This window comes from Balaenoptera borealis (assembly GCF_965194805.1).
Source record: "Balaenoptera borealis genome assembly, chromosome: 19".
Taxonomy (NCBI): Eukaryota; Metazoa; Chordata; class Mammalia; order Artiodactyla; family Balaenopteridae; genus Balaenoptera; species Balaenoptera borealis.
Window position 1 is genome coordinate 16222768 of NC_138878.1, and position 26004 is coordinate 16248771.

The 26004-nt window shown below is 43.5% G+C and overlaps 1 protein-coding gene across 2 annotated transcripts; it reads left to right on the forward strand.

Moving 5' to 3' along the window:
* The first annotated feature begins 1618 nt into the window (after nucleotides 1–1618).
* On the forward strand, nucleotides 1619–14042 carry NOB1 (NIN1 (RPN12) binding protein 1 homolog). 2 transcript variants are annotated; one of them, XM_082369926.1, is made up of 10 exons: nucleotides 1662–1819; nucleotides 1941–2073; nucleotides 4573–4703; nucleotides 4826–4939; nucleotides 6941–7012; nucleotides 7217–7345; nucleotides 7440–7640; nucleotides 8246–8343; nucleotides 10511–10655; nucleotides 13438–14042. In XM_082369926.1, the coding sequence occupies exons 1-10, from the start codon at nucleotides 1757–1759 to the stop codon at nucleotides 13705–13707; spliced, it is 1356 nt and encodes a 451-aa protein (XP_082226052.1). In that variant the 5' UTR covers nucleotides 1662–1756; the 3' UTR covers nucleotides 13708–14042. The 2 variants fall into 2 exon arrangements, with proteins under 2 accessions (XP_082226053.1, XP_082226052.1); XM_082369927.1 differs by lacking the exon at nucleotides 4826–4939 and having other exon boundaries at nucleotides 1619–1819.
* Nucleotides 14043–26004: the final 11962 nt, after the last annotated feature.

Genomic DNA, 26004 nt, shown 5'->3' on the forward strand with positions numbered 1-26004 from the left:
TGATCTAGATCATTCTTCTTCACCCTAGTGTCTACAGAATTATTGCCAACTTCAATAAACCTCTTTTATTGTGGAGTCTAGTTTCTATATACTCCCTCCCTTTTTAGGCAACAGGAGCAATTGAGGAAGAACTTAGAGATAGGAATATTAGTGTTGAGTGGATTATATTTTCTAGGCTTGAAATAAAAACTTGATTAGAGTAATGAGAATGAATGGAGAGGAGACCCAGGCACCTCAAAACAATTCAGAAGTGACATCAGTAAAGTTTAGCAAGAGGAGTATGGGTTGAGACTGGGAATAAGGATGACTCAGAGATTCTTACCTTGAGTGCCTTTTTTGGTAATGCCATTCGTAAAAATAGGTACTCAACCAGTGAAGAAAGTTTAAGCGGGGGCAGGAGAGAAAACTACCTTAGTTTTAACCTTACTCCTGAGTGAAGATGCCAAAAATTTTCAGAAAGATGTGGCCAACGGCTAGTCTAGGGAATAAACAGGGATTGGACCTGTAGATTCCAAAGGCATTCCTATAATGCGATAATTGTGATAAGCCTTGGGGATAGATAGTATTGGTGAAAGAGAAAACTTAGACACAGCAGCCAAGACAGTTCTGTGGTGGGTGCCCCGTGAGCAAGGCAGAAGAGATGGCAGTGAAGGAGGGTGAGAAATCATCAGAGTCACAGGGGGACCAGGATAGTGATGTATCACCAAAGTGAGGCAAGGAGACAGTCCAGAAAGAGGAAATGGTCAGCACTGTAAAATTCTGCAGAGAAACTGAAAATATCGAGAAATAAGAACAAAAAAATTGATATGATAGGGAATTCCCTGGCGGTCTAGGCACTTAGGATTCAGCACTTTCACTGCTGGGGCCGGGGTTCGATCCCTGGTTGGGGAACTAAGATCCCGCAAAAAAGAAAAAAGAAAAAAATTGAGACATCTGGGGAAGGAAAAGGGATTTGGGCACCTGTTAAAAGACCTCCCAGGGCAGTGAACAATTTTTGGAGGTACGATGGATAAAGTATAACCAAGGTGTAAAAACTGGAGTGAAGACTTGACAAAGAAAGTTTAGAATAACTCAACACCTCTGAAGATGGATGACTGAAAACTCAAGTCATCATTCAGCCAAAATTCGCCAGCATGAATTTCTAACAGACTAGATCTCAAAATTATGGAATCTCAGCAAGGAATTATGAGCCTCGTTTATGTAAGTGGCGTAAGAGATCCTGGACCCAAGTTGCTCAAAATGAAGCGGGGGTAAGTAAACAAGCAGCGGTCGGTATGGCACAGTAGTGAGAAAGCAACTCTGAGTCGGTTTGTTTCAGTGTTAATCTCGATACCCCACTAACTACCCATGTTAGTTGGGCCTAGTTTTCTTGAGCAGCTACCCCTTACCTGTAAAATAGTACCTATTTCATAGGGTTGTTGTGATCTTTAAATTAGGGCATCTGTATTGATTGACTCTTAACAATGAAACTAATACAGACTATTTGCATTTAAGCGTAAAGAAGGCGCCAAAGCAAATTTCCTCGGGTGGCCCCCCCGCCCCTCCCAAGGTTTGACCCCGCCCACACCACCCAGGCAGAGCTGGCGGCCTCACCGCGCATGCGCTCGGGGAGCCCTTAGCCGGAAGATGTTGGCGCGGCCGCCAGGAGACGCCGCTTAGCCGCGGCTGCTCTTCCCGGCTCCCAGAGGCCCGGATTGGGACAGAGGGGCGGGCGCAATCTGCATGCGCACGCACGCTCCGGTCTCGATGGACCAACATGGCGCCGGTGGAGCACGTTGTAGCCGATGCAGGGGCTTTCCTGCAGGACGCGGCTCTGCAGGTACAGGGAGCTCCGGCGGAGAGGAGCGGGGTCTGGGCTGGTGGCCCCTAAAGGAGCTTGGGAAATCGGGCAGCGCGTTGCGTGGTGCGGGCGGGTGTGAGTTGGGCCGGTCTCCCCTCAGGACATCGGGAAGAACATCTACACCATTCGGGATGTGGTCAGCGAGATTCGGGATAAGGCCACGCGCAGGCGGCTCGCAGTCCTACCCTACGAGCTGCGTTTCAAGGAGCCCTTCCCGGAATACGTGCGGCTGGGTGAGTGTCTCTGCCCGGTGTTAATGGCGAAGCTGGTTCCTGGGTTGCTGACTGAACCTGCTCTGGTTCTAGTCGGATTATGGATACTTTATCAGAGTTGATTTAGAAACTGCACGGTCGGGCAGAAATAGAGACACAGATGGAGAGAACAAATGTATGGACACCAAGGGGGGAAAGTGGCAGGGGGTGTTGGTGGTGGTGGTGGTGGGGTGAATTGGGAGATTAGGATTGACATGTATACACTAATATGTATAAAATGGATAACTAGTAAGAACCTGCTGTATAAAAAATAAATAAAATTCAAAAATTCAAAAAATAAGTAAATAAAAGAAACTGCACGGTCTAGGAGACCGTGGTGGGAGAGAGGAGTTCTGGGTCATGAGTCAGCCAGGCCTTGCCAGTTACTAGTTATGTGCCCTTGGGAATATCATTCAGACGCTCTAGGCCTTGGTTGCCTCCATCTGTAAAATGGGATTAACAATAGTACCTACCCCAGGGGTTGCTGGGAGCATTAAATGAGGAATAATGTCACTCAGCACAGTGTCCAGCGCTTTGTAAGTATTCGATAAATTTGTTTGGATTAAAAATAGAAGATGGGAGGGAGCTGCAAGAGGGAGGAGATATGGGGATATATGTATATGTATAGCTGACTCACTTTGTTATACAGCAGAAACTAACACACCATTGTAAAGCAATTATACTCCAATAAAGATGTTAAAAAGATTTAAGATTTAGAAGAACCCAGATCTCTTATTCTCGCCCATTTCTTTTCAGTAGACAAGAGTGATGACTGTTTTGGATATGGAGGCCAGCCTCAAGTCAGAAAAAGGGATGACTTTTAGGCCTTACATTAGTCCTGAAAGAAAACTAAACAACTCTCACTTGGCTTAGGAGTCAGCGTTGTTCTCTTGTTAGGGATCAAGGCAATGATCCTGCCCAGGAAAGGACCTAGGTGGTTGGAAGTGTTTTAGGGTTTAAAGGCTGATAATGGAGATGTTGTTACCTACACTATTTGTGACTTCTTTAGCTTTCTCCAGCATCCTAGCTGTGTGATCTTTGACAAGTTACTTAATCTTTTTGAGGAAATACTAACAGTACTTACTTCATAAGATTTGGCTGAAGCATTCCCACTCCTGGGCATATATCCAGACAAAACTATAGTAATTCAAAAAGATACATGCACTCCTATATTCATAGCAGCACTATTCACAATAGCCAAGACATGGAAACAACCTAAATGTCCATTGATGATGAACAGATAAAGATGATATGGTACATGTATACAATGGAATACTATTCAGCCATAAAAAAGAACGAAATAATGCCATTTGCAGCAACATGGATGTAACTAGAGATTATCATACTAAGTGAAGTCAGAAAGAGAAAGACAACCATATGATATGACTTATATGTGGAATCTAAAATATGACACAAAGGAACCTTTCTGAAATAGAAACAGAATCACAGACATAGAGAACAGACTTGTGGTTGCCAAGGGGAAGGGGGTTGGGAGAGGTTGGGGTGAGCAGATGTAAGCTTCTATATATAAAACGGATAAACAACAAGGTGCTACTATATAGCACAGACAGCTATATTCAATATCCAATGATAAACCATAATGGAAAAGAATATTTTAAAAAGGAATGTATGTATATGTATAACTGAATTACTTTGCTGTGCAGCAGTAATTAACAACATTGTAAATCAACTATACTCCAGTTTAAAAAAAAAAGATTTGGCTGAAGCATAAAATGAAAAGTTTTAAACACAGTGCCTGATACATAGTAAGTGCCCACTAAATTTTAGCTGCTTTTAATTAATAGCTGCATTTTTAGAAAATGTGAGCCGTATACTTATTGTTCCTTGTGCTAGTGTAGCAGAAGACACCTTTCTGTTAGTGTGTCAAGATATTATTGTACGTGTTTGTTATTGATGTCTCAGGAGAATAACAACAGCAACAGCTGGAGTTTACTTTGTGTTAAATAGGGATGTGGGTTTTCTTGTTGGGTGGGTTTACATAAAAAACTGTCTGATATTTGTTACAGAATAACCCAATATTTTTGTTTCATGATTGACAATTATTGGCTGAATCAGCTTTCCGTCCCATTTTGGAATCTGATCATTCTATTAATATGGATTGTTAGAATCAAAGAATTTTATTGCTGGGAGAGAAGAGACCTTCTATTCAAACATAATACCAAAGCCTAGATAAGGAACTCTCATTTGCAAATATTATGCTAACTTTTGTTGACTTTCTATTAACTTTGTTCTTCATCTGCACTCAGTGAGGACATCACTGTAAACCTAACTGGCTGAGATCTTGGTGATAGAGAATACAAATGTATCAATTGTGAATAGAAAAAATCAGGAAATGGATGAAAGTGTTAAGAGGTTTTTCTTGGGATACTGATCCTAAGTTCTTTTCATACTTCCATTATGGTTATCCAAGGTCATATAGCTCTTTGCTTTTAACTGAAGTTGGGAATCTCTTGTTTACAGTGACTGAGTTTTCAAAGAAAACTGGAGACTATCCCAGCCTCTCTGCCACAGATATCCAAGTACTGGCACTTACCTACCAGCTGGAAGCAGAGTTTGTTGGGGTGTCTCACCTAAAACAAGAACCAGAAAAGGTAAATAAGAAAGATTGTTGGTTTTATCTGTTTTAACTTTTTTATTATGAGAACTATCAGATGTACAGAAGTAGAGGGAATAGTATAATGGACCCAGTGTCCCCATCATTCTGCCTCCACAGTTATCAACTCATGATCTGTTTTCATCTTTACCCAACCCCAGCCCTGAATATTTTGAACTCAGACATCCTAACATTTCACTGATAGATATTTCTTGGTGTGTCTCTAAAGATAAGGTATGTCTCTTAAAAAAATAACCACAAAACCAATATTACACCTACACAAAATTAATAGTAATTCCCTGATATCATCAAATATCCAATCTGTGTTCACATTTCTCAATTATTTTATAAAATTTTTTTAATAGTTTACTTGTTTGGATCAGGATCCAGATAAGGCTCATACATTGCAATTAGCAAACATGTCTCAGTCTTGACCTGTAGGTTCTTGGTAAGGTTGGTTAAATTTAAAAATGCAGGGACTTCCCTGGTGGCACGGTGGTTAAGACTTCACGCTCACAATGCAGGGGGTCCAGGTTCAGTCCCTGCTCAGGGAACTAGATCCCCATGCCACAACTAAGGAGCCCGCCTGTCGCAACTAAGACCTGGTGCAACCAAATAGATAAAATAAAATAATAATAAAATGCAGAAAGAGTAAAAACCAACTATATTCTCACTTTCTTTTTTTTTTTTTTTTTTGTGGCTGCATTGGGTCTTCGTTGCCGTGGGCAGGCTTTCTCTAGTTGTGGCGAGTGGGGGCTGCTCTTCATTGCAGTGCACGGGCTCTAGGTGCGCAGGCCTCAGTAGTTGTTGCTCACAGGCTCTAGAGCGCAGGCTCAGTAGTTGTGGCTCACGGGCTTAGTTGCTCCATGGCATGTGGGATCTTCCTGGACCAGGGCTTGAACCTGTGTTTCCTGCATTGGCAGGCAGATTCTTAACCACTGCGCCATCAGGGAAGCCCCTCTCACTAGTTTTTTAAAAATAGAATTCTTTTCCAGAAGCAAGCAAGAAAGAACACTTTAAATGATTACCATCTTTTTCAACTCTTGCTACCTTCAAAATTCTGGGTTCCTGTTGTGCTTTTAGGGACTTGTCCAGCTTGGCTAAGTTGAAGAGACTAATGGTTTTGTGCCTGGACCCCATTGCCTGTTTCCAGGCCAGAGGATTTTGAAAGATAGATTATTAACCTTATACTGTAATAAGTAATTTCAAGTAGTGTTTGCAAAGAATTACTTGATCTCCGCTGTCTAAGGTCATCAAAACTGTAGTGGGCTCATGATTCTATTCTAGTCAGAACTGCCTTCACTTGTTTTCAACCAAGTGTAGAGTCCTCCAATCCCAAGAAGTCTAAAAGTGATGCCTAAAATATAGACATCTGTGTGTCACCAGAATGTTTTGGGGCGATGGGAGTGAAGGGAATAGTTTTATATAAACTCTGACTTTGTGGCTCAGCTGGGTTTCTGCTTTGGCGTCTGTCAATTTGAGATTCCTAAAAATTGCCCTTTCCTGCAGTCTTTTGGGCAGGAGTTAGCTGTTTTGTATCGGAAGCTTTAAAACAGCCTGTCTGTTGACCCAGCAATTCCACTCTTAGGCATTTATCCTAAGGATATAACCAAAGATACTTCCAAGTTTTACACATAATGATGTTCATTAAACCTTTATGTCTAGGGACAAAAAAGAAATGTCCTAAAGTGGTTATTTGGTAGTAGTGGAATCCCTGAATAATTCTTTACGGGCTTCCCTGGTGGCGCAGTGGTTAAGAATCCACCTGCCAATGCAGGGGACATGGGTTCGAGCCCTGGTCCAGGAAGCTCCCACATGCTGCAGAGCTACTAAGCCCGTGCGCCACAACTACTGAGCCTGCGCTCTAGAGCCCGCGAGCCACAACTACTGAAGCCCATGCGCCTAGAGGCCATGCTCCGCAACAAGAGAAGCCACTGCAGTGAGAAGCCCGCACACCGCAATGAAGAGTAGCCCCCCGCTCACCGCAACTAGAGAAAAGGCCGCGCACAGCAACAAAGACCCAACGCAGCCAAAAATAAAAATAAATTTATTTTTAAAAAAATTCTTTACATATATTTTTATGTTTCCCACTTTTTAAAAAGCATTGAATATCTTCTATTTCAATAACCAGGGGGAAGTATTTTGTTTTCTGTTTTTTAAATTACTCTTCCATGTTGAATTTTCAACCTGTATTTCTTTGCTTAGAGCTGTCACTTTTTTCTTTTCTTTTTAAAGGTTAAAGTGAGTTCATCGATTCAGCACCCAGAAACTCCTCTACACATTTCTGGTTTCCATCTGCCCTCAAAGGTAATTTCTTAGGCCAGGTTCTTCATGCTCTTTTCTGTTACATGTCAGATCTCCACAAATTGTCTGTTTAGAGGGAACCAAATTTACCTAGACAGATACCATAGTTTGTCCATCCTTGTCTGATCTGGCTTGTATATCGTATATCATTTCATCTGTAACCCTCTCAATTTTCAGGATTTAAAATTATTTTTCTTTTAACTTCAGCCTAAACCCGCACGAGGAACAGTAGAACATGGACACCCAGTCGGTGAGCCTGAGGACCTAGAATTCAGTTCCTTTGTGTTCTGGAGAAATCCTTTGCCTAATATTGATCATGAACTGCAGGAGCTGCTGGTAAGGCCCTGCTTTATGATCTCCTGATGACAACAGACTAGCGTCTCGTGGCTGCTCCTATGGGCGAGAAGTTTGAATTCTGTTAACATTTCAGATTGACAAAGGTGAGGCTATTCCAAGTGAGGAAGAGAACGAAGAGAATGGATTTGAAGAAAGGAAGGACCAAGACAGTGATGAGGACGGGGGTGGGTGGATAACCCCCAGCAACATCAAGCAGGTCCAGCAGGAGATGAAGCAGTGTGCCATCCCGAAGGATGTGCGGGTCGGCTGTGTGACTACAGACTTTGCCATGCAGGTGGGTGGAATGGGCATCAGCTGGCCCTGGGCTTGGTGTCATACCTGTTACAAGCAGTGGTCCTTTGGAGGTTTGGGGGTGTGTACAGAGCTGTTGTGTAATGCTTCTTTTCCTGGCTCTGGAAACTTTGCCTGTGCTCTTTGGTAATTTTTAGTTTTGCTTGGAGGTTAGGGAATCATAGTATACCTACAGAATGTATATGGTATATTAAATTTCTAATGTTCAATATTCATGATCTGTTGCTGCTTTTCTTTCAGTGTGCGTAACGTTCTGTGCTCAGTTAAGTATTTGGAGACTGTAGAGGTTTTCAGTCCAGAAATGAGTATACTTGCTCTGACACAATAAATGTCTCTGTTAAGAGAGATTGCTAAAGGAGGCCTTGGCGAAATGATGGTCACGGTCCATGGCACTTGAGATAAGAAAAATCTGGGTCCTTGTCCTAGTTTACATGTCTTGAGAGGTATCCTAAGCTTGCTTTTCTTTAGCAGAAGCCCTTTATGAGCCAAACCAGGGTTTGGGAAGTTCTTTTAACTGTGATTATGCAGATATTAAACAATTCTTGGTTTTGCTATGAGTTCAGTTTCCCTTTATATTGTTGGTTGCAGAATGTCCTGCTCCAGATGGGGCTGCACGTGCTGGCCGTGAACGGCATGGTGATCCGCGAGGCCCGGAGCTACATCTTGCGCTGCCATGGCTGTTTCAAGTATGTAGCCGATAACCTGGGCTCAGTGCCCCTCTGTTGAACACCCCTCTCTTCCTAAACCTTCTACAGACTACTTGAAGGAGAGCCTTGCCTTGTGTACAGGCATTCCCTCCATCTTGTCATTCCTACTTGGGCCAGGTTCTGCCCCTACCAGGGCACTGAAAGCCCTGGGACAGAGGTGGCCAGTGACCTCCCACCTGACAAAAGCCAGGGCGGGTGTTTTTTGTCCTTACCTTTGTGTGTAGGATTAAGGGTGTGGGTTCTGGAGCAAAGAGCCCTAGTCGTTTAGCAGTAAGTGCCGAAATGTTTACGGATGGGATAATGTCTGGGACTTGCTTTGAAATAAAACAGATGTGGGGGGAATGGGTGAGGGTAGAGATGAAGCTGGGTGATGGGTCCATGAGGGTTCATTGTGCTCTTTGGTTTACTTTATGTTTGAAATTTTCTATTTAAAAAAAAAGTGGACTCTGGATCCAGACTATGTGGGTTCCAATCCAGATTCTGTCTCCTAGTAGCTGTGTGACTTTGCAGAAGTTGGTCAGCTTCTCTGTACCTCAGGTTCTTCTTATGTAAAATTAGAAAGGTAGTTGTGAGGAACTAGGGAGATCGTCACATAAAAGAGTGCTTGTTTGGCGCATAGGAAGTGCTCCGTTGAGGTGAACTGTTTAGTTCATTGACCATGCCCTCCTCCCCATTTCTCTTCTGCCTCATGAATTGGTTTTTCTCGTGGTGAGGGCTGGTGTTGTGTGGAGAGGCCCCCGGATCTGAGATCTGGTTGGAGTGGAAGAGACTATATTGCAGCCCTGCTGTTGAGTGACGCGCGGCCCTGGGAACTTGGTGGCTTCCAGCCTTTCCGCAGATTCAGTCTAGACCTGGTGGCCATCGTGTCGGGTATCTGGTGGAGCCCCTTACCGTGGAGGCCTGTGTGCACTGCTTTCCGAAGCAGTACGGTGCCTCTCCCTGTGTCCCCAGCGCTGCTCCACTGACGGCGGAGTAGCCTGGGTGAAGCCCTGCGCCCCCACGCGGCTCGGGGCCCGTCTCTGTTACCGTCCTCCGCAGGCCTGCTGGGAAGCCACTCCTCAAAACTGCCTCTGCGTTCTTTGACTCTTTAGTGTGTAAACGTGCCAGGCTCATGATGGTAAAGCTTTTTGCTTCATGAAATCTCATTTCCCCCATTGTCCTTTGTTACAAAAGCTCTCAGTCCTCAAATTAACATTCGTTCTTAGAAACACTTGGAAATGTTCTCCATTCTTGTTAGATTAACCCCAGTGACTGAATGGTTTCTTGCACAAAATAATCATTTCCTAGCCCCTGTTGCTTAGTTCACTCGCAGAGACTTCAGGAAGGGGCTTGGCTTCTCTGGCAGTTTCACGCAGCTCTTGTGTCCTTACCACTGGGAACTGAGGGAGGATTCCTCAAGGACAGACACCAGGGCTCCTGCTTGGTCCCTGACAACAGCAGCTTTGCCTGTTCAGGGTCCATCGTTGGGCCTTGAGGGGATGGGAGAGAGGCAAGGCCTGTGGGTCTGCCTCAGCACCCACACCCATTCAATCATAGCAGCTTTGATAGTGTTTCCTGTATGATTTGTTAGTAAATTCTCAGCACCTCCAGAGCCACCTCCTGGCTTAATGCCTAGGCTGATACTTGGGCACATGGTATTCAGAAATAGTTGAGTAATGTAATAACATGACCCTTGAGAAAGTATGGTGGTGGTAAGAGCACTGACTCTGGAGCCAGATTCCCTGGGCTTATACCTGCCACTTACTAGCTCTATGACCTTGAGCAAGCTACCTTACCTTGCCTCCGTTTCCCCATCCGTAAAATGGAGCTATACCAACTTCATAGGGTTATTTTGACATTAAACTTGTGGAATAATGCCTAACAAAATTCAGTAACAGCTCATTATTACTGTAACAACATTGTGCTCAGTTTTCTTACTAACTTGCTCCTTGTGTCATTTACCTTTGCCGTGGGAGCCGTGCAGCAGCAGTGTGCTTATATCAGCAGCGTGAGGGCAGGCGGCCTTGGTCTGGGATGTGTGCAGTGCAGTTCAGCCTGTCCCCATTTCTTGTGTCTCCTCCTCTGAGGCCCGAGACTCGCCTTGCGCTCTGGGGATGGGGTTTGCTGCCTCTGGCTCCAGTGTGATGCACCTCCTTTGTTTCTGCAGGACAACATCTGACATGAGCAGAGTGTTCTGTGCACAGTGTGGAAACAAGACACTGAAGAAGGTGTCTGTGACCGTCAGTGACGATGGAACCCTGCGCATGCACTTTTCCCGCAACCCTAAGGTGCTGAATCCTCGGGGCCTCCGGGTGAGTGGTGCATCTCCCGCTCCCCTAACAGCAGGGCCCAGGTCGGGGAAGCGAGACCTTTTAGCACCAGGATCGAAATGATCAGAGAGGACAAACAAACCCTCCTGGTTTCTAAAGATAGTTATTGAAAGCCTGTGATCCAGGGACCAAGGCAGGAGGGGAGAGCTCACAACTCAACCTCCCTGTGAGGTTTTTGAGGAGTTTGCAATCTAAGGAGAAATAACCAGTAATTCCACACGGTAAAAAGCAAGGGCCAAAAATATGTGGGGTCACCAAGAGGGAGATGGTTTGCAGGATGGTGGAGGATGGATTTGTGTGGGAATTTGAGGATGGGTAGAATGTCTAGAAGCTTCAAGAACCACAAGGGAAGGTTGTGTAAATACTCAGCACAAGAGAGTCTTGGGCTAGATACACAGCGGGGTTGATTTGTTTTGAGGAATCAGGAGAGAAGGGTTGAGAGACAGGCAAGTATGAGTGTGGTTGACCTGGCTCTGAGTTCTCCAGGTATGGTGCATGCCACTAACATGTGAGAAAGGTTGTTTTTTTTTTTAACTTTCTATTTTGAAATAATTTTTTTTAATGGTATCTTGTAGTTTTGTTTTTTTTTAATAAATTTATTTATGTATGTATGTATGTATGGCTGTGTTGGGTCTTCATTGCGGTGCGCGGGCTTCTCATTGTGGCTTCTCTTGTTGCTGAGCACGGGCTCTTGGCACGCAGGCTTCAGTAGTTGCAGCGCATGGGCTCAGTAGTTGTGGCTCGCGGGCTCTAGAGCACAGGCTCAGTAGTTGTGGTGCACGGGCTTAGTTACTCCACGGCATGTGGGATCTTCCCGGGCCAGGGCTCGAACCCATGTTTCTTGCATTGGCAGGCAGATTCTCAACCACTGCACCACCAGGGAAGCCCCGAAATAATTTTAGATTTATAGAAAAGTTGCCAAAAATAGTACAAATAATTCCCATTTAGCTTTCACTTAGATTTCCCAATTTAACCATTCACTATATTTGCTTTATCATTTATATGTATATTTTTTCTTTTCCCCTAAACTATCTGAGAGTAAACTGTGCATGATGCCCTTTTGCACCTAGATACTTCAGTGTGTGTTTCCTGAAACAAGGACTTTGTCTTAGATACCCACAATACAATTACCAAAACCAAGAAGTTAACATTACTTCAATACTATCTAATCTATGGACCATATTCAGACTTTTTGTTTTGTTTTTTTTTTTTCTGGCTGTGCCACGTGGCACGTGGGATTTTAGTTCCCCAACTAAGGATCGAACCCATGCCCCCTGCATTGGAAGTGCAGAGTCTTAACCACTGGACCGCCAGGGGAGTCCTTAGACCATATTCAAACTTTGCCACAGATTTCCTTTACAGCAAGAGAAGGGGGTTTGTTTGGGGTCCAGGATCCAGTCTAGGATCACACGTTGCATTTCATTGTTGCATTTCATTGTCCTGTCTCCTTAATCTCTTTTAAACTGAAGTAGTTTCTCAGGTCTGCTGTCTTTCATGACCTTGACATTTTTGAACAGTTTTGAAGAGTACAAAGCAATTACTTTGTAGACTATCCTTTATCTTGGGTTTGTCTGGTGTTTCCTCCTGGTTAGATTCAGGCTGAGTCCAATTTACTGCTGATAACTTTGATCACTTAGTTGGAGGTTTCTTGTGTAACCACAATATAATTACCAAAACCAAGGTTACCAAATTTCCTGTAAGGTTATTATCTGTAATTAATAAGTAACTTAGAGAAAGATAGTCTGATACTGTGTGATTACTGTTTCTCATCAAACTTTTACTGGTTAAAGTCATCTGAATCAGTTTTTACAATGAAGGTTGCCAAATGGTGATTTTCTAATTCCATCATTTCTTCTCCATCGTTCTGCTGTAAAGAGGAGCTTTCCCATATATCATTTATATGAGTGTGGTTGCATGGATTTTTATTGTAGTCTGTAGGCTGTGATCCATTGCTATCCTTATTTATTTTGATACTCAAACTGTTCATGGAGCCCCTTCACGATGGCTTCTGTGTCTTTTTGATGTGCCCCAGTTATTCTTTGAACACTTTTACTTTCTGGCACAGCAAGCTGTTCCGACTCTTACACCTCCCTGCCTGTGCCCTGGAATCAGCCATTTCTCTAAGGAGCTCTTAAGTTTTTAGAAGCAAAGATCTGGGCACTGGACAGTGGGTGTGCTCATTGTCCTAGGGTGTCATTAATTCTAGGCCCACAGTGGACGAAGATGGGAAATATTGTATATAAATACACATATTAATATTTTTTCTCTTATCTGTATTAAAAATTGAATTTATAACTTCAGTTTCAGTTCAACACCACGGAGTTCATTCTAGCCCTCCCTCTAATATCCATAACACCCTTCATAACACCATTTCCCATAATTATAATTATTTGTTCAACTGGCGAGAGATAGAGAGAGAGAGAGTGTGTGTGTGTGTGTGTAGTTATTTCAGAAGTGCTAACCTATACCATTACGAAAATGGTACCTGCCTACTAGGGTTCTGTGTTTTAGTGTAATTCTTTCTGTCTTTTGTTGAGGGAATGTAGTCAGAATACCATGTTGCTTTTCATCTGTGAGGCGAGAGTAGGCTCAAGTGGGAAGATGCATGTCATGTACTCAGTGCACAGTAGGCAGTGACGATAGACTCCATTGGTGTCTTCTGCCTGCGTGCAGAGTTGTCAGGTAAGCTTTAGGTTAACAGGATCTGATGTGTATAAATACGAATCCCCGTCCTCCTAATGGCCTTTCCTCGTCTTATTTGCAGTATTCACTCCCCACTCCCAAAGGGGGCAAGTACGCCATCAACCCCCACCTGACCGAGGACCAGCGCTTCCCTCAGCTGCGGCTCTCCCGAAAGGCCAGGCAGAAAACTGATGTGTTTGCCCCTGACTACATAGCTGGGGTGTCTCCCTTTGCAGAGAATGACATCTCCAGCCGGTCAGCTACCTTGCAGGTCCGAGACAGCACCTTGGGAGCCGGCAGGAGACGGTTAAATCCCAATGCTTCCAGAAAGAAGTTTGTGAAGAAAAGGTGAAGTGTGAGCTCCACAGGCAAGCTGGACTGATGCTGTGACTGTCCGGGAGACCGATGTCTCAGGTCCCCAGCTGTGCCAACTCCACAACCGCTGGGACACAGAAGAGGCCTGGCTTCCATAGTGCCGCCTCAGGACTCACTGTGGTGCCTCGGGTTGGGTTTGTGGTGGAACCCGCCATCCCTTGGCCCGTGTGCATCCAGAGAGCCAGGATTACTGCCACGTTGAGGGGACTTTGATTAAAACAGAACAAACAGTGCCTGGAACAAATCTTCAACCTTTAAAAAAGGGAACTTCCAAGTGATAATGTATTTCTAGTAAATATAGTTGCAAGCTTCTGTGCATTTTCTTTTTTCCTCTTTGTTTTGTTTTGTTTTTTTTTTTTTTTTTTTGCTTCTTAGGTAATTTGAGGCAAACACTTACTTAAGGTGTACACCAAAGATCAAGCATTTAGGTCTATCTTTTTGCGGGAAAGTTTATCATAATAAAACTAAGAGCTACCATTTTTTAAAATAAAATTACTTATTTATTTATTTTTGGCTGCGTTGGGTCTTCATTGCCACGTGCGGGCTTTCTCTAACTGCGGCTAGCGGGGGCTGCTCTTCATTGCGGTGCGCAGGCTTCTCATTGCGGTGGCTTCTCTTGTTGCAGAGCATGGGCTCTAGGTGCACGGGCTTCAGTAGTTGCTGTGCGTAGGCTCAGTAGTTGTGGCTTGCGGGCTCTAGGGCGCGCAGGCTTCAGTAGTGGCTTGCGGGCTTAGTTGCTCTGCGGCATGTGGGATCTTCCCAGACCAGGGATCAAACCCATGTCCCCTGCATTGACAGGCGGATTCTTAACCACTGCGCCACCAGGGAAGTCCCTTTTTTTTTTTAACTTATTTTGAACCATGTCAGTCGTCCAGGTAAATTCAGTATTCAACTACCTAGAATCTCCCATTGTTAACATTCTCTCCCATTATTAACATTTCTCCTCATTTGCTTCTTCCCTTTCTATACACACAAGCACACAAAGGAAAACAATGTTCTTTTACATAATCACAACACAGTGATCAAATTTGGGAAATTTAACGTTGATACTATTATCTAATATATAACAATTCAAATTTTACCAATTTGTCCCAATACTGTCCTTCATAGCATTTTCCCCAAAATCTGAACAGTTTCTCAGCCTTTGTCTTTTGAGAAATGGACTTTTTAATAGTATAAGTTGGGTTTTCAACATGTCCCTCCATTTGGGTTTGACAGGATGTTTCTTCAGGATTAGATGGAGGTGGTGCACACTGGGCAAGAAAGCTACATACGTGACCATTGGTCCTCAGTGCATCACCCTAAGTGATGGTAACTCATTACTTGTGAATAAACCTGCCAGGTACATGATTTCTAAGTTCTTTACATCGACAGTGTATTCACAAAGTGGTAGCTTCAAAAGTTTCTTACATCGAGGTTTTTCCTGTATGGTTGTCCATTTGGTATATAGTTAACTTTTTTGCTTTAAATTCAGTTTAAGATTTTTCCTGTCCTATATATTTTTTTAATTTGAAACTAACTCAGTTCCAAAAGTCAAAACTATATAACTATACAACAAAGGTATGCACAGAGCTAGATGCCCTTCCCTCTCATCCCATTTCCCCTTGACCTCTAGATAATCCATTTCATTTGTTTCTGATTTATCCTTGTGTCTTCTTTTGCAAAAATAACTGTGTGTGTGTGTGTGTGTTACATTTTGGAAGACACAAGGCTGGGCTGTATTTTGTTCACTGCTCTATATGCACATAGATCAGTGCCTGGAACATGGCAGGTGCTCAATAAATATTTACTGTTGCCTATATTTGGCATTTAATATTAACTTATTAAAAGGTGATATATATATCCTAACTCCCAACCCGTTACCTCAAAGTGTTTTGACTAGCTGGCCATGAATCACAACTTTCTACCAACTGGTTTAAGAATTCTATTTTCAGGGCTTCCCTGGTGGCGCAGTGGTTGAGAATCTGCCTGCCAATGCAGGGGACAGGGGTTCGAGCCCTGGTCTGGGAAGATCCCACATGCCACGGAGCAGCTAGGCCCATGAGCCACAACTACTGATCCTGCGCGTCTGGAGCCTGTGCTCCGCAACAAGAGAGGCCGCAATAGTGAAGAGGCCCGCGCACCGCGATGAAGAGTGGCCCCACTTGCAGCAACTGCAGAAAGCCCTCGCGCAGAAACGAAGACCCAACACAGCCAAAAAAATAAATAATTATTAAAAAAAAAAAAAGAATTCTATTTTCAGTTATTGAAGACACAGCCAGAATACTAGCTTGGTTGTGGAGACATTTTAGGGTTGTCTTTAAACTTAGGATGGATTTTATAAGTCATAGAGTTTCACTCCTGGCCAGGAGGAAGTAAAGGGGTTCACATTTACCCTCTCACCCAAAACAAAAGATAAGGTACGGGAAATGACAGTTTTCAGCTTCTGGAGGTCAGGCAGGGCAGTGTGCTGATCCGTGAGAGAGGAGACAAATGAGGTGAGCGCCACAATTGCACTAGTTTGATGTCTAGAGAGAACTTCCAGAAGGAAGAGGTGTAGCCAGAAGTCTTGAGTTGCAGCAACAGAGCTGGGAGTCCAGGAGGGCCCAGACATATCGGAAAGGAGAGAGCATCACAGCACACGAGAAAGAGAGAGAGAGAGAGAGAACGCACACGCACGAGCACCGCAGGTTTGCAAAAGGGCCCCCACGAGTCCTCAGGTAAGTACCGATCAGCACATTATGTGAGGAGCTTCCTGAAGATGGGGAAAGAAATACCCCAAAAAACAGGAAATAATCCTCAAAGTTCATCCAAGTCCAGGAACACTTCATCTTTCTGCTATGCAGAGTGGAAAACCTGCTAATTCTTGGGCATCAGGCAAGTACTCAGGAGCAGGAAACTATTATTTCCAGACTGAAGGCTCCTCTGGTCTAGCCCAAAGCAAACCTCAAAAGGATCCTACTCCTAGTTCAATGGCCAGAACTAGTCTTGTGGCCCCACCCAATCCCAGGGGAACAAGAAACACCATCCCAGTGTCTCGAAGGAGGGGTGCTAGAAATGCTGGGCGAACAGCACTAGTGACAACCACCATTGCAGAGATGCAGACATGTGGCCTTGAAACAAACTTGTGAGCAGGAACGTTATGATAAAGAGGGTTGTAAATGCATGCACAGCAAATTGTTAATTCCAGCTTTTCAATCCTAAGGACTAGAGGTTTTAAAAGCTTAGGAACTTCAAAAGGATTGTTTTCTTTCACCTGCCGATGGCTTTACTGTGCAGAAGGGGAGGGAGTTCTCTCCTAGTCCCCTTAGAGCTATATCTCAGAGTTGGGCCGCAGGGTTCATTTTTATCAGGAAGGAGCTAAGGCAGAGCACAGTTCTGATCTAATTCTGGAAAGAATAAGAGGCCCAAAGTAAAGAGAAGCAGAAGAAAACTTCATCAAGAAGACAAGAACAAAGTGGCCTCTAGAGTCTATTCCAGAAACACAGGAAATCCGAAACTCCCCGATTACGGCAGCATCAGCCAGGCGATGGTCACACGAGAGACCAACAAACCCACATATCCACGAACCCATTCACTTAAGTCTACTCCCCCACACAACCCATCTATTTTGCTTACAGGCGAAGAAGCAAAACTCATACTAAAATGGTGTAAATAGTAAAAAGTGAACTATAGGGAGCTTTGTTTATATACGTGCCAAAACAGGGCTTGCCTTAACATCAAAGGACACAGGCAAATTTAAGTCCTCTGGCCTATGTGAGACACACATATGAGAAATATTAAAAGGCAATATTTGGGAGTCCCCTGGTGGCCTAGTGGTTAGGATTCTGGGCTTTCACTGCCGTGGCCCAGGTTCAATACCTGGTCAGGGAACTGAGATCCTGCAAGCTGCGGGGCACAGCCAAAAAAATAAATAAATAAAAATAAAATAAAATAAAATTTGCTTTGTAAGGGTGTAATAGAAAGATGCAAATGCTTGCCCTCACCAAAACCCACTAAATCAATCATCTAGGCAGGAATGACTGCCCAGAAATAAATGGATTGTTTCATATCATGTAGCCATATTTGAAAACAAAGATCTTTTAACTAAAAAATCTAAATTTCTAGCACACTATTATTTTAATTAAATGTGAAAAATGAAAACGAATCTTTGATTTGGGGTTTAATAGTAAAAAGATATAAACTGTGCTGATGTTCTATATTTAGCTTGCTTTCAAGAATACCAATGTAGGGGGCTTCCCTGGTGGCTCAGTTGTTGGGAATCCATCCGCCAATGCAGGGGACACGGGTTCGAGCCCGGGTCGTGGAAGATCCCACGTGCCACAGAGCAACTAAGCCCATGTGCCACAGCTACTGAGCCTGAGCTCTAGAGCCCGCGAGCCACAACTACTGAATCCGCGTGCCACAACTATCGAAGCCCACACGCCTAAAGCCTGTGCTCCGCAACAAGAGAAGCCAATGCAATGAGAAGCTCATGCACCACAACGAAGAGTAGCCCCCGCTCGCCACAATGAGAAAGCCCGCATGCAGCGATGAAGACAAAATGCAGCCAAAAATAAAAAATAAATAAATTAAAAAAAAGAAAAAGAATACCGATGTAGGAAACACTTGTTAAGTAAGTTGTCCTTGAAAGCTTTGATTACTAGGTCAGGATATTCGGAACTCATATTTAACCAGAATTCTACTGAGGAACATTCCTTGCTTGACACTTCTGTACTGCTATCTTCTTTAATACATGATATGGTTAAAAGCTCTGTGTCATCGACATTTCTGAAACACTCTCCCAAGGAAGCAGTGGCACCCTAATTCACAGCCAAGCAGCAAAACTATGGGGCATCTAGAAGAATACCCCACAATTATTAGCAAATCATTAGCAATTTTTACCCCAGTACATACAGACAGGAAGAAGTCTAGAGTGGAAATGCTGAACATGTCCAGATCACTGTTTTGTTTTTTTTTTTAATTTATTAACTTTATTTATTTTTGGCTGCATTGGGTCTTCGTTGCGGTGCGCGGGCTTCTCATTGTGGTGCCTTCTCCTGTTGCGGAGCACGGGCTCTAGAGCACAGGCTCAGTAGTTGTGGCACGCGGGCTCAGTAATTGTGGTGCACGGGGATCTTCCCGGACCAGGGCTTGAATCTGTGTCCCCTGCATTGGCAGGTGGATTCTTAACCACTGTGCCGCCAGGGAAGCCCCCTAGATCACTGTGTTTTTGTGTTCACGCATTTGGAGGTAAATTCTCATAAATGAAACCTTTTGCGTAATTAAGACAACGATGAGACTGTAGTTCTGTGAAGCACAGTGACAAGGAATCGTGCTGCACATTTACCAATAGCTGCTTAGACCTCTTCAAACGCTAGGTGTTTTCTTTCTACACTTTTCACAAAGCTCAGTGCCTGGATCTTGAATCATATTTAACAAATGCTTGTGGAACTGAATGTATGATTCAGACCAGTTTGGAGAAAATATCCAAGAGGCAAGAAATACTTTTTCCAAACTTTTCTTCTAGTTTGCTCTTGGAAATTATAAATGAGTTCCCTGTACTGGAGGTGTTCATGCAAAAGCTGAAGAATTACTAGTGACGTGAAAAGGATCAAGCATTGAAAATGGGTCCCTTCTGTACTTTAAGTTCTCTCATCTGGCACCAAAACTCAATTTGCTACATCAGATAAAATCTCTTCACAACACATGCATGCCATTTCAAGAGAAATTTGAGTTTAACTAAAGCGGTCTAAGCCCAACAGAGGGTGACCTACTTTACACAATATATAATATGACAAAATTCCAGCAGGACACACAGGAACACAGGGAGTCCAACATAACAGTGTGTGTTCTGGGCAGCAGTGATCGTGGCAGTGAGACAGGAGGGCAGGATGGGATGGAGCTTACAGTAGAAGAATTATCTCTCTCCTAATACCAAGGACCTATTCCCTCCAGGGATACTTGGATGGTAGCCACAGGAACCACTGAGGACAACAGATGCCCAGGTCCCCAGACAGGCCCAAGCACGGCTCTGAGCTGTTGTGCTAAGTCCATCACCTGCAGCTCAGAGAAAAGCATGGGGGCTTTGGGGACTTCCTGTGCAAAAAAGCAGCCACACGTGTGGATGCAGTGCCTTAGCAGGTGACTAAAATGAGGCTGTTTGTGTTCTTTCATCGAGAGGAGGAAGGGGACTCCTGAGGGTTCTCCTGCCCCTGCTTTTTATTTCTTGTTAATGAAGACAACAAAGCTTCCTACAGCTCCATGGTGCTGGCCTGCTCCCTGGGGATGTGGGGAAGGCCTTGAGGACACTGTTTTCAGTCGATACACAATGCCCAGGACATACACACACCTGGGACAGAGGCCTGCTCAGAGAAGATCATGGAAATTGTACAATCTTAAACTGACAGCAAATTAAAGCTAGAGGGACCTTTAAGAAAATGCAGCCCCAACCTGTATTTTTACAGATGAGGCAACCAGGCCTCAGAGAGATGAGCATTAGCAGTTAGCACTAGCACCTGGAGCTAGGTGCAAGAATTTTGACCCTAACTCTGATAACAAGGGGCTAGGAGCTGGCTCTGAAGTCCAAGGGCCTGAGTTTAAATTATGGACTACACCATTGACTAGCTGTATAGCTATGGACTAGCCAATAACCACTTGGTGCCTGTCTCCTTATCTGCAAAATGGGGGTATTAGTCCCTACCTCACAGTTTGGGAGTTTCTCAAATGTTAAAAATAGAGTTACCAGCAATTCTGCACCTAGGTATCTACCCAAGAGAGGGAAAAACATGTCCACACAGAAACTTGTATACAAATGTTCACAGTATCATTACTCATAATAGCCAAAATTGGAAACAACCCAAATGTCCTTCAGCTAGTGAATGGATAAACAAAATGTGGTTTATCCATACAGTGGAATATTATACAGTTGTAAAAAGGAAGGAAGTACTGACATGGATGTGTAACAGAGAAAACAAACCTGACTCCATCCTGGATCTATTCCTTTGTGCTTTGTTGCCTGTACTTAGTCATGCTGGATCTGCATCTTTTGTAAAAGCATGTTGCCTTTAGCCTGAAATATACAGGATAGCCCAATCTCAAGGCTCTGACCTTTAAAGGTATAACACTTTTCCATGCATATAGAGATAAAAAGTTGCAGAACAGAAAATAACAATTGTCTTGTTGGAGGTTTATAGGAACACTGTGATCTGACCTATGTGGACAGCTGCAAGAACAAAGGAATCCGTCACTAAAAGGTTTGCAACAACCGGCCACATCCCCTCTCCTTTTAGTGTAAAAGAAGCCTGAATTCTAAGTTGGGTAAGATGGTTCTTTGGGACACTAGTCCACCATCTTCTGGGCCTGCCGGCTTTCCAAATGAAGTCACAGTTCCTTGCCATAACAACTTGTCTCTCCATTTATTGGCCTGTCGTGACAAGCAGTACCAGCTTGGAATTGGTAACAGATGAATCTTGAAAACATTACACTAAATGAAAGAAGCCAGTCTCAAAAGACCATGTAATGTATGGTATCATTTATAAGATACCTGGAATGGGTAAATCCACAGAGGCAGAAAGTAGATTAGTGGTTACCTAGGACCAATGGTTGGGGACAGGCAGGGATGGGGGAAAGGCAGGGGAAATGGAAAGTGATTGCTAATGGGTACGAGGTTTCCTTTGGGGAATATACAGGATAGCCCATTCTCAAGGCTCTGACCTTTAAAAGTATAACACTTTTCCATGCATAGAGAGACAAAAAGTTGCAGAACAGAAAATAGCAATTGTCTTGTTGGAGGTTTATATGAACATTGTGACCTGACCTACTTGGACATGGACAGCTGCAAGAGCAAAGGATTCCAGCACCAAGAAGTTTGCAACAACCAGCCACACCCCTTCCCTCTTTAGTATAAAAGAAGCCTGAATTCTAAGTTAGGTAAGATGGTTCTCTGGGACAGGAGTCCACCATCTTCTTGGTCTGCTGGCTTTCTGAATAAAGTTGCTGTTCCTTGCCCCAACAACTTGTCTCTTGATTTATTGGCCTGTCATGCAGTGAGCAGTAATGAGCTTGGACTCAGTAACTCCCTCTGCCTATAAAAGTCTTTTATTTTGTACAGCTCCTCGGAGCTCCTTTCTTTGTGCTAGATGGGATGCTGCCTGATTCATGAATCATTAAATAAAGCCAATAAGAGCTTTAAAATTTACCCAGTTGAATTTTAAGTTTTGGTGGTAGTGGTGGGATCTGAAGAAGACTCCTGATGACTTCATAGACAACAAGAAACACACGTGTTGATATCCACAAATGCTTTGAGGTTTTTTTTTTTTTGGCCACGCTGCGCGGTACATGGGATATTAGTTCCCTGACCAGGGATTGAACCTGTGCCCCCTGCAGTGGAAGTGCAGAGTCTTAACCACTGGACCGCCAGGGAAGTCCCTGAGTTCTCTTTCTTTGTCACTGTTTCTGAGGGTCATGGGTAAGTTCCTCTTGATACGAGCTCCACTCTCTGCATTGAGCTCCCGGTCTAACTGGCTTTCCAGTCCAGGATTCATGGGTTGGTCTAGACTGACAGGAGTCTCTAACAGAGCACCAGTCCTTAGCCCTTGGTTAGTCTGTGGTCCCAGGACACAGCTTAATGGGTCAGTTTGAGCTGACACCTGGAACCCAAGTCCCCAGCCCTCAGTTAGTCTGAGGGCTCAGTTAGTCCCCCACCCCTTTTTTCTTTAAATTTATTTATTTATTTTGGCTGCATTGGATCTTCATTGCTTCGTGTGGTCTCTCTCTAGTTGTGGCAAGCAGGGGCTGCTCTCTGTAGCGGTGAGCGGGCTTCTCATTGCGGCGGCTTCTCTTGTCGCAGAGCATGGGCTCCAGGTGCGCGGGCTTCAGTAGTTGTGGCACGCGGGCTCAGTAGTTGTGGCTCACGGGCTCTAGAGCACAGGCTCAGTAGTTGTGGCGCATGGGCTTAGTTGCTCCGCGGCGTGTGGGATCTTCCCAGACCAGGGCTCGAACCCGTGTCCCCTGCATTGGCAGGCGGATTCTTAACCATTGCGCCACCAGGGAAGCCCGTTATTCCCCTTTTGTTGGGTTCTGCTGGTTCAGTCTGTAGTTCCACTTTGGGAACCATTTGTGATGAGCACCTAAGGCCTTCTCTTGGCCAGTCCACAGTGCCATCTCCTTGGTTACTGCAGTGTCCACAGTTCCGTTTCCTTGGTTACTGTTGGTTTCTGTTAATGTGCATATGGGGTAAAGGAATAATAGATCTATTGTTAATGGGCATCTTGAAGCCAAAACCACAAAATTGGTGGGCACAGGTTGAGCACTTAAAAGCTGTTAGAATGCTCGCCATCTAACTGTAAGAATCCTGTGTTAAGATAAATTGGTCATGGAATGGGATAGGTCAACACTAGGTCACCTGCCACCTCAAGAAAATTTCCATACAATGAGGTATATTGTAAAACACCACAAAATCCCCAGCCCTGTGGCACATCCCTCTTAGGTATTAATTTGGCTCCAAGAGACCCAAGCCTTAACTAAAGAAATGAGATCTTCACGTTTCAAAGAATTGAGCATGCACCACCTGGCACAACTGCTTGTTTTATGTCTAAGAACTGTGGTCCCAGAAGCTGTAGATATCTACTAAAATGGCAAAATCTTACTAAGGCAATTTAGAGTTGCAATGGCCATTATGGGCAATGTTCTAATTACACAAGTTTGTTCACTTTACGAAGTGCACTTGAAAGAATGGAACACTTATTTTAAGTGGTATGCAGAAGGCTCGGAAAGGCTTTAAGATTCCAAAATAACTTCACTGAAAGAGTCATTGCAAAAGGCTAATGAAAAATTAAAGGTGCAGTAGGTACTTAAAACAAAAGACTTTAAGACTGAGGTAGCTTCTACTACTCCTCTCTATCCTCCTTTCCCTGAGTACTCACAGTCTATTAGTCCTCTATCTGAATTGCCTTTCCACTCTGAATAAACTATAAAACTGTAACAAAAGTCGACCAAGTTAGTGACCTCACAGCTGCAACCAGTTTCAAGACCAGAAACCTGAAACACCTGGGACTCCCTCACTGCACCCTCCTAGGGGTCCATCAACAAAACACTGGCCCAGAATTGGTGTGTCATTTGCAATCAACCAGGACACTGGAAAAAAGATTGTCCTCAAAGGTTTTTGTCAAATCATTCTACACCAAATTGAATGGCCCCCATATCCACCCTTGAAGGAGGCCCCCAAGAGGGTGCCTCCCATGTGGATGGGACTCCAAGGGATTCTCTGGTAAACTCTACCAGTTATTCCCTTAAATATCCAAGGGGAAACTAAAATTAAAATTGGCGAAAAACCTTGCCAAATTCTGGTAGATACCTGGGCTACATTCTCTAATTTAAGCCCCATCTGCCCTGGAGCCTGCAGATGGGATCCTGGGAAAACTGACAGAAGTTGGCAAAAGATGAGAATTCTTACAAGAGCCAACTCTCCTGGATCTCTGTAGTGCCCAGTCAAGAGAGGAAGGTAAAAGTCCACATTGTCCCTTCCTTTCCAAATTTAGACTCTCATGAATTTGGTTTTGAGGTACCCATTGGTTACTGATCTTTCTCTCTCAGGGACAGCTATTGCCTTCTCATTTGTCTTGTTTTGTCCTGTGAACTTGGCTTGGCTTTCTGTCTGGTTGTCAGTCATTGCATAAGCAGGAAACTCAACCATCAGGTTGGGCGCCCCAAAATATGACTGGGCAGAAATGTGGGTTTCACCCTGTTTTCTGCTAGACATGGCAGACAGATGTGGGTTGCACTCCATTTGCAGTGAGGATCCTACCAACTATTGGCAACTCTCAAGAGAATTGTCTTTCTCTCTTCGGGCTGTCTTTGGGAAGGTTCTGTATCTTGGGGGATGGAGGGGGGAGTACCCTTTGCACTCTCTTTGGAGACTCCTCTTGCATCCAAGTGGTTGTTTAATACTGACAGGAATATTTACTCTCTGTGCCGGCTGAAACCTGACAAAATATTTGAAAGGATTTTTTTTTTTTTAAGCAGCGCTATGGTCAGAATTGGCCAAAACAGAAGCTGATATTCAGAGCCTGATAGGAATCTTGTGAGTGTTTTTTTTTTTTAAGGCCTTTTCCCCTAAGCTAAATGAAACTATGTACCCAGGGGGAAAGAAAAACATCCCAAAGACAAACAGCTCTAAATCTAGAACATAGGAATCCAGGAACCTTTTGATTTCCATCTTAGTTGAAAAGCTTCTCCTTGCTATAAAGAAGCAAATTAAAGATAATGTAGTTGGACGGGTGGATCAGACCCTTGGTGTCAAACAAGTTGCAACCCAATTTTTCCAGGAATTAAAAACAACTGTCCTTGTATTGAAAATTGGGGCTTTACAAGAACTGAAATGCAGCTCTAGAAGCAATTCAAAGCCCACCTTTCCTTTCTACCAATTCCCAAACCTCCCCTATCCATCTTAAAAGACTTACAGATATTGTAAAGCATCTGGACTTAGGGAACAAAAGTCTTTCTGGGTGAAACTTACATTCTTTCTCTGTGCCTTTTGAGATGGAAATGTTCTACCTGGTCTCCTTTAGGAACCAAGGTAATTCTTATCAGAAGGGGGAAAAAGGTTATTTGAAAACTAGGCCCATGAAAAATCTTAAAAATCTTCACCACAAGTATTACTGAAAAGCTTTAGTTATCTGAGCAGGACACCTTAACTTATTCCATCTGCCAGAAATACAATTTGGATCCAATTGTTCTATTTTAAACTAGTAAATTTTGCATTATTGTACCTGTCCCATAGCTAAAATTATAAAATGAAATCTGTAAGATCCTATTCGCATCTGTCTGTATGTTTATGTATGTCTATATGTTATAAATGTGTAATTTTTTTCTACCTCCAGATGGTATTATTTGTAGAGTTCTATTCAAGTTCATGTGGTCTAGGATAATCTTTGGTAAATAAAAGCTAGTTTGTTTGTGGTTTAATTAAAACAGGCATGCCTTTAGAGTTGTCAGCATTAAATATAATACTTTTATTCTACCTAGGTTTATTAAAAGTCAAATAAGTTCATGTTATCTCTGTTACAGAATTTGTCAGCAAGAAAAAGAATTTAACATGATGGTTAGCTGTTTAATGTCTCATGAAATTTTCTTGAGTAATCTAAACATAATTTTTAAGAAAAAGTAAATTAAATAGATGTAAGATAAAATTTTAAAAACCCTCAAAAAACTAAAAATAGAGTTGCCATGTGATCCAGCAATCCCACTCCTTGGCATATATCCAGACAAAACTATAATTTGAAAAGATACATGCACCCCTATGTTCATAGAAGCA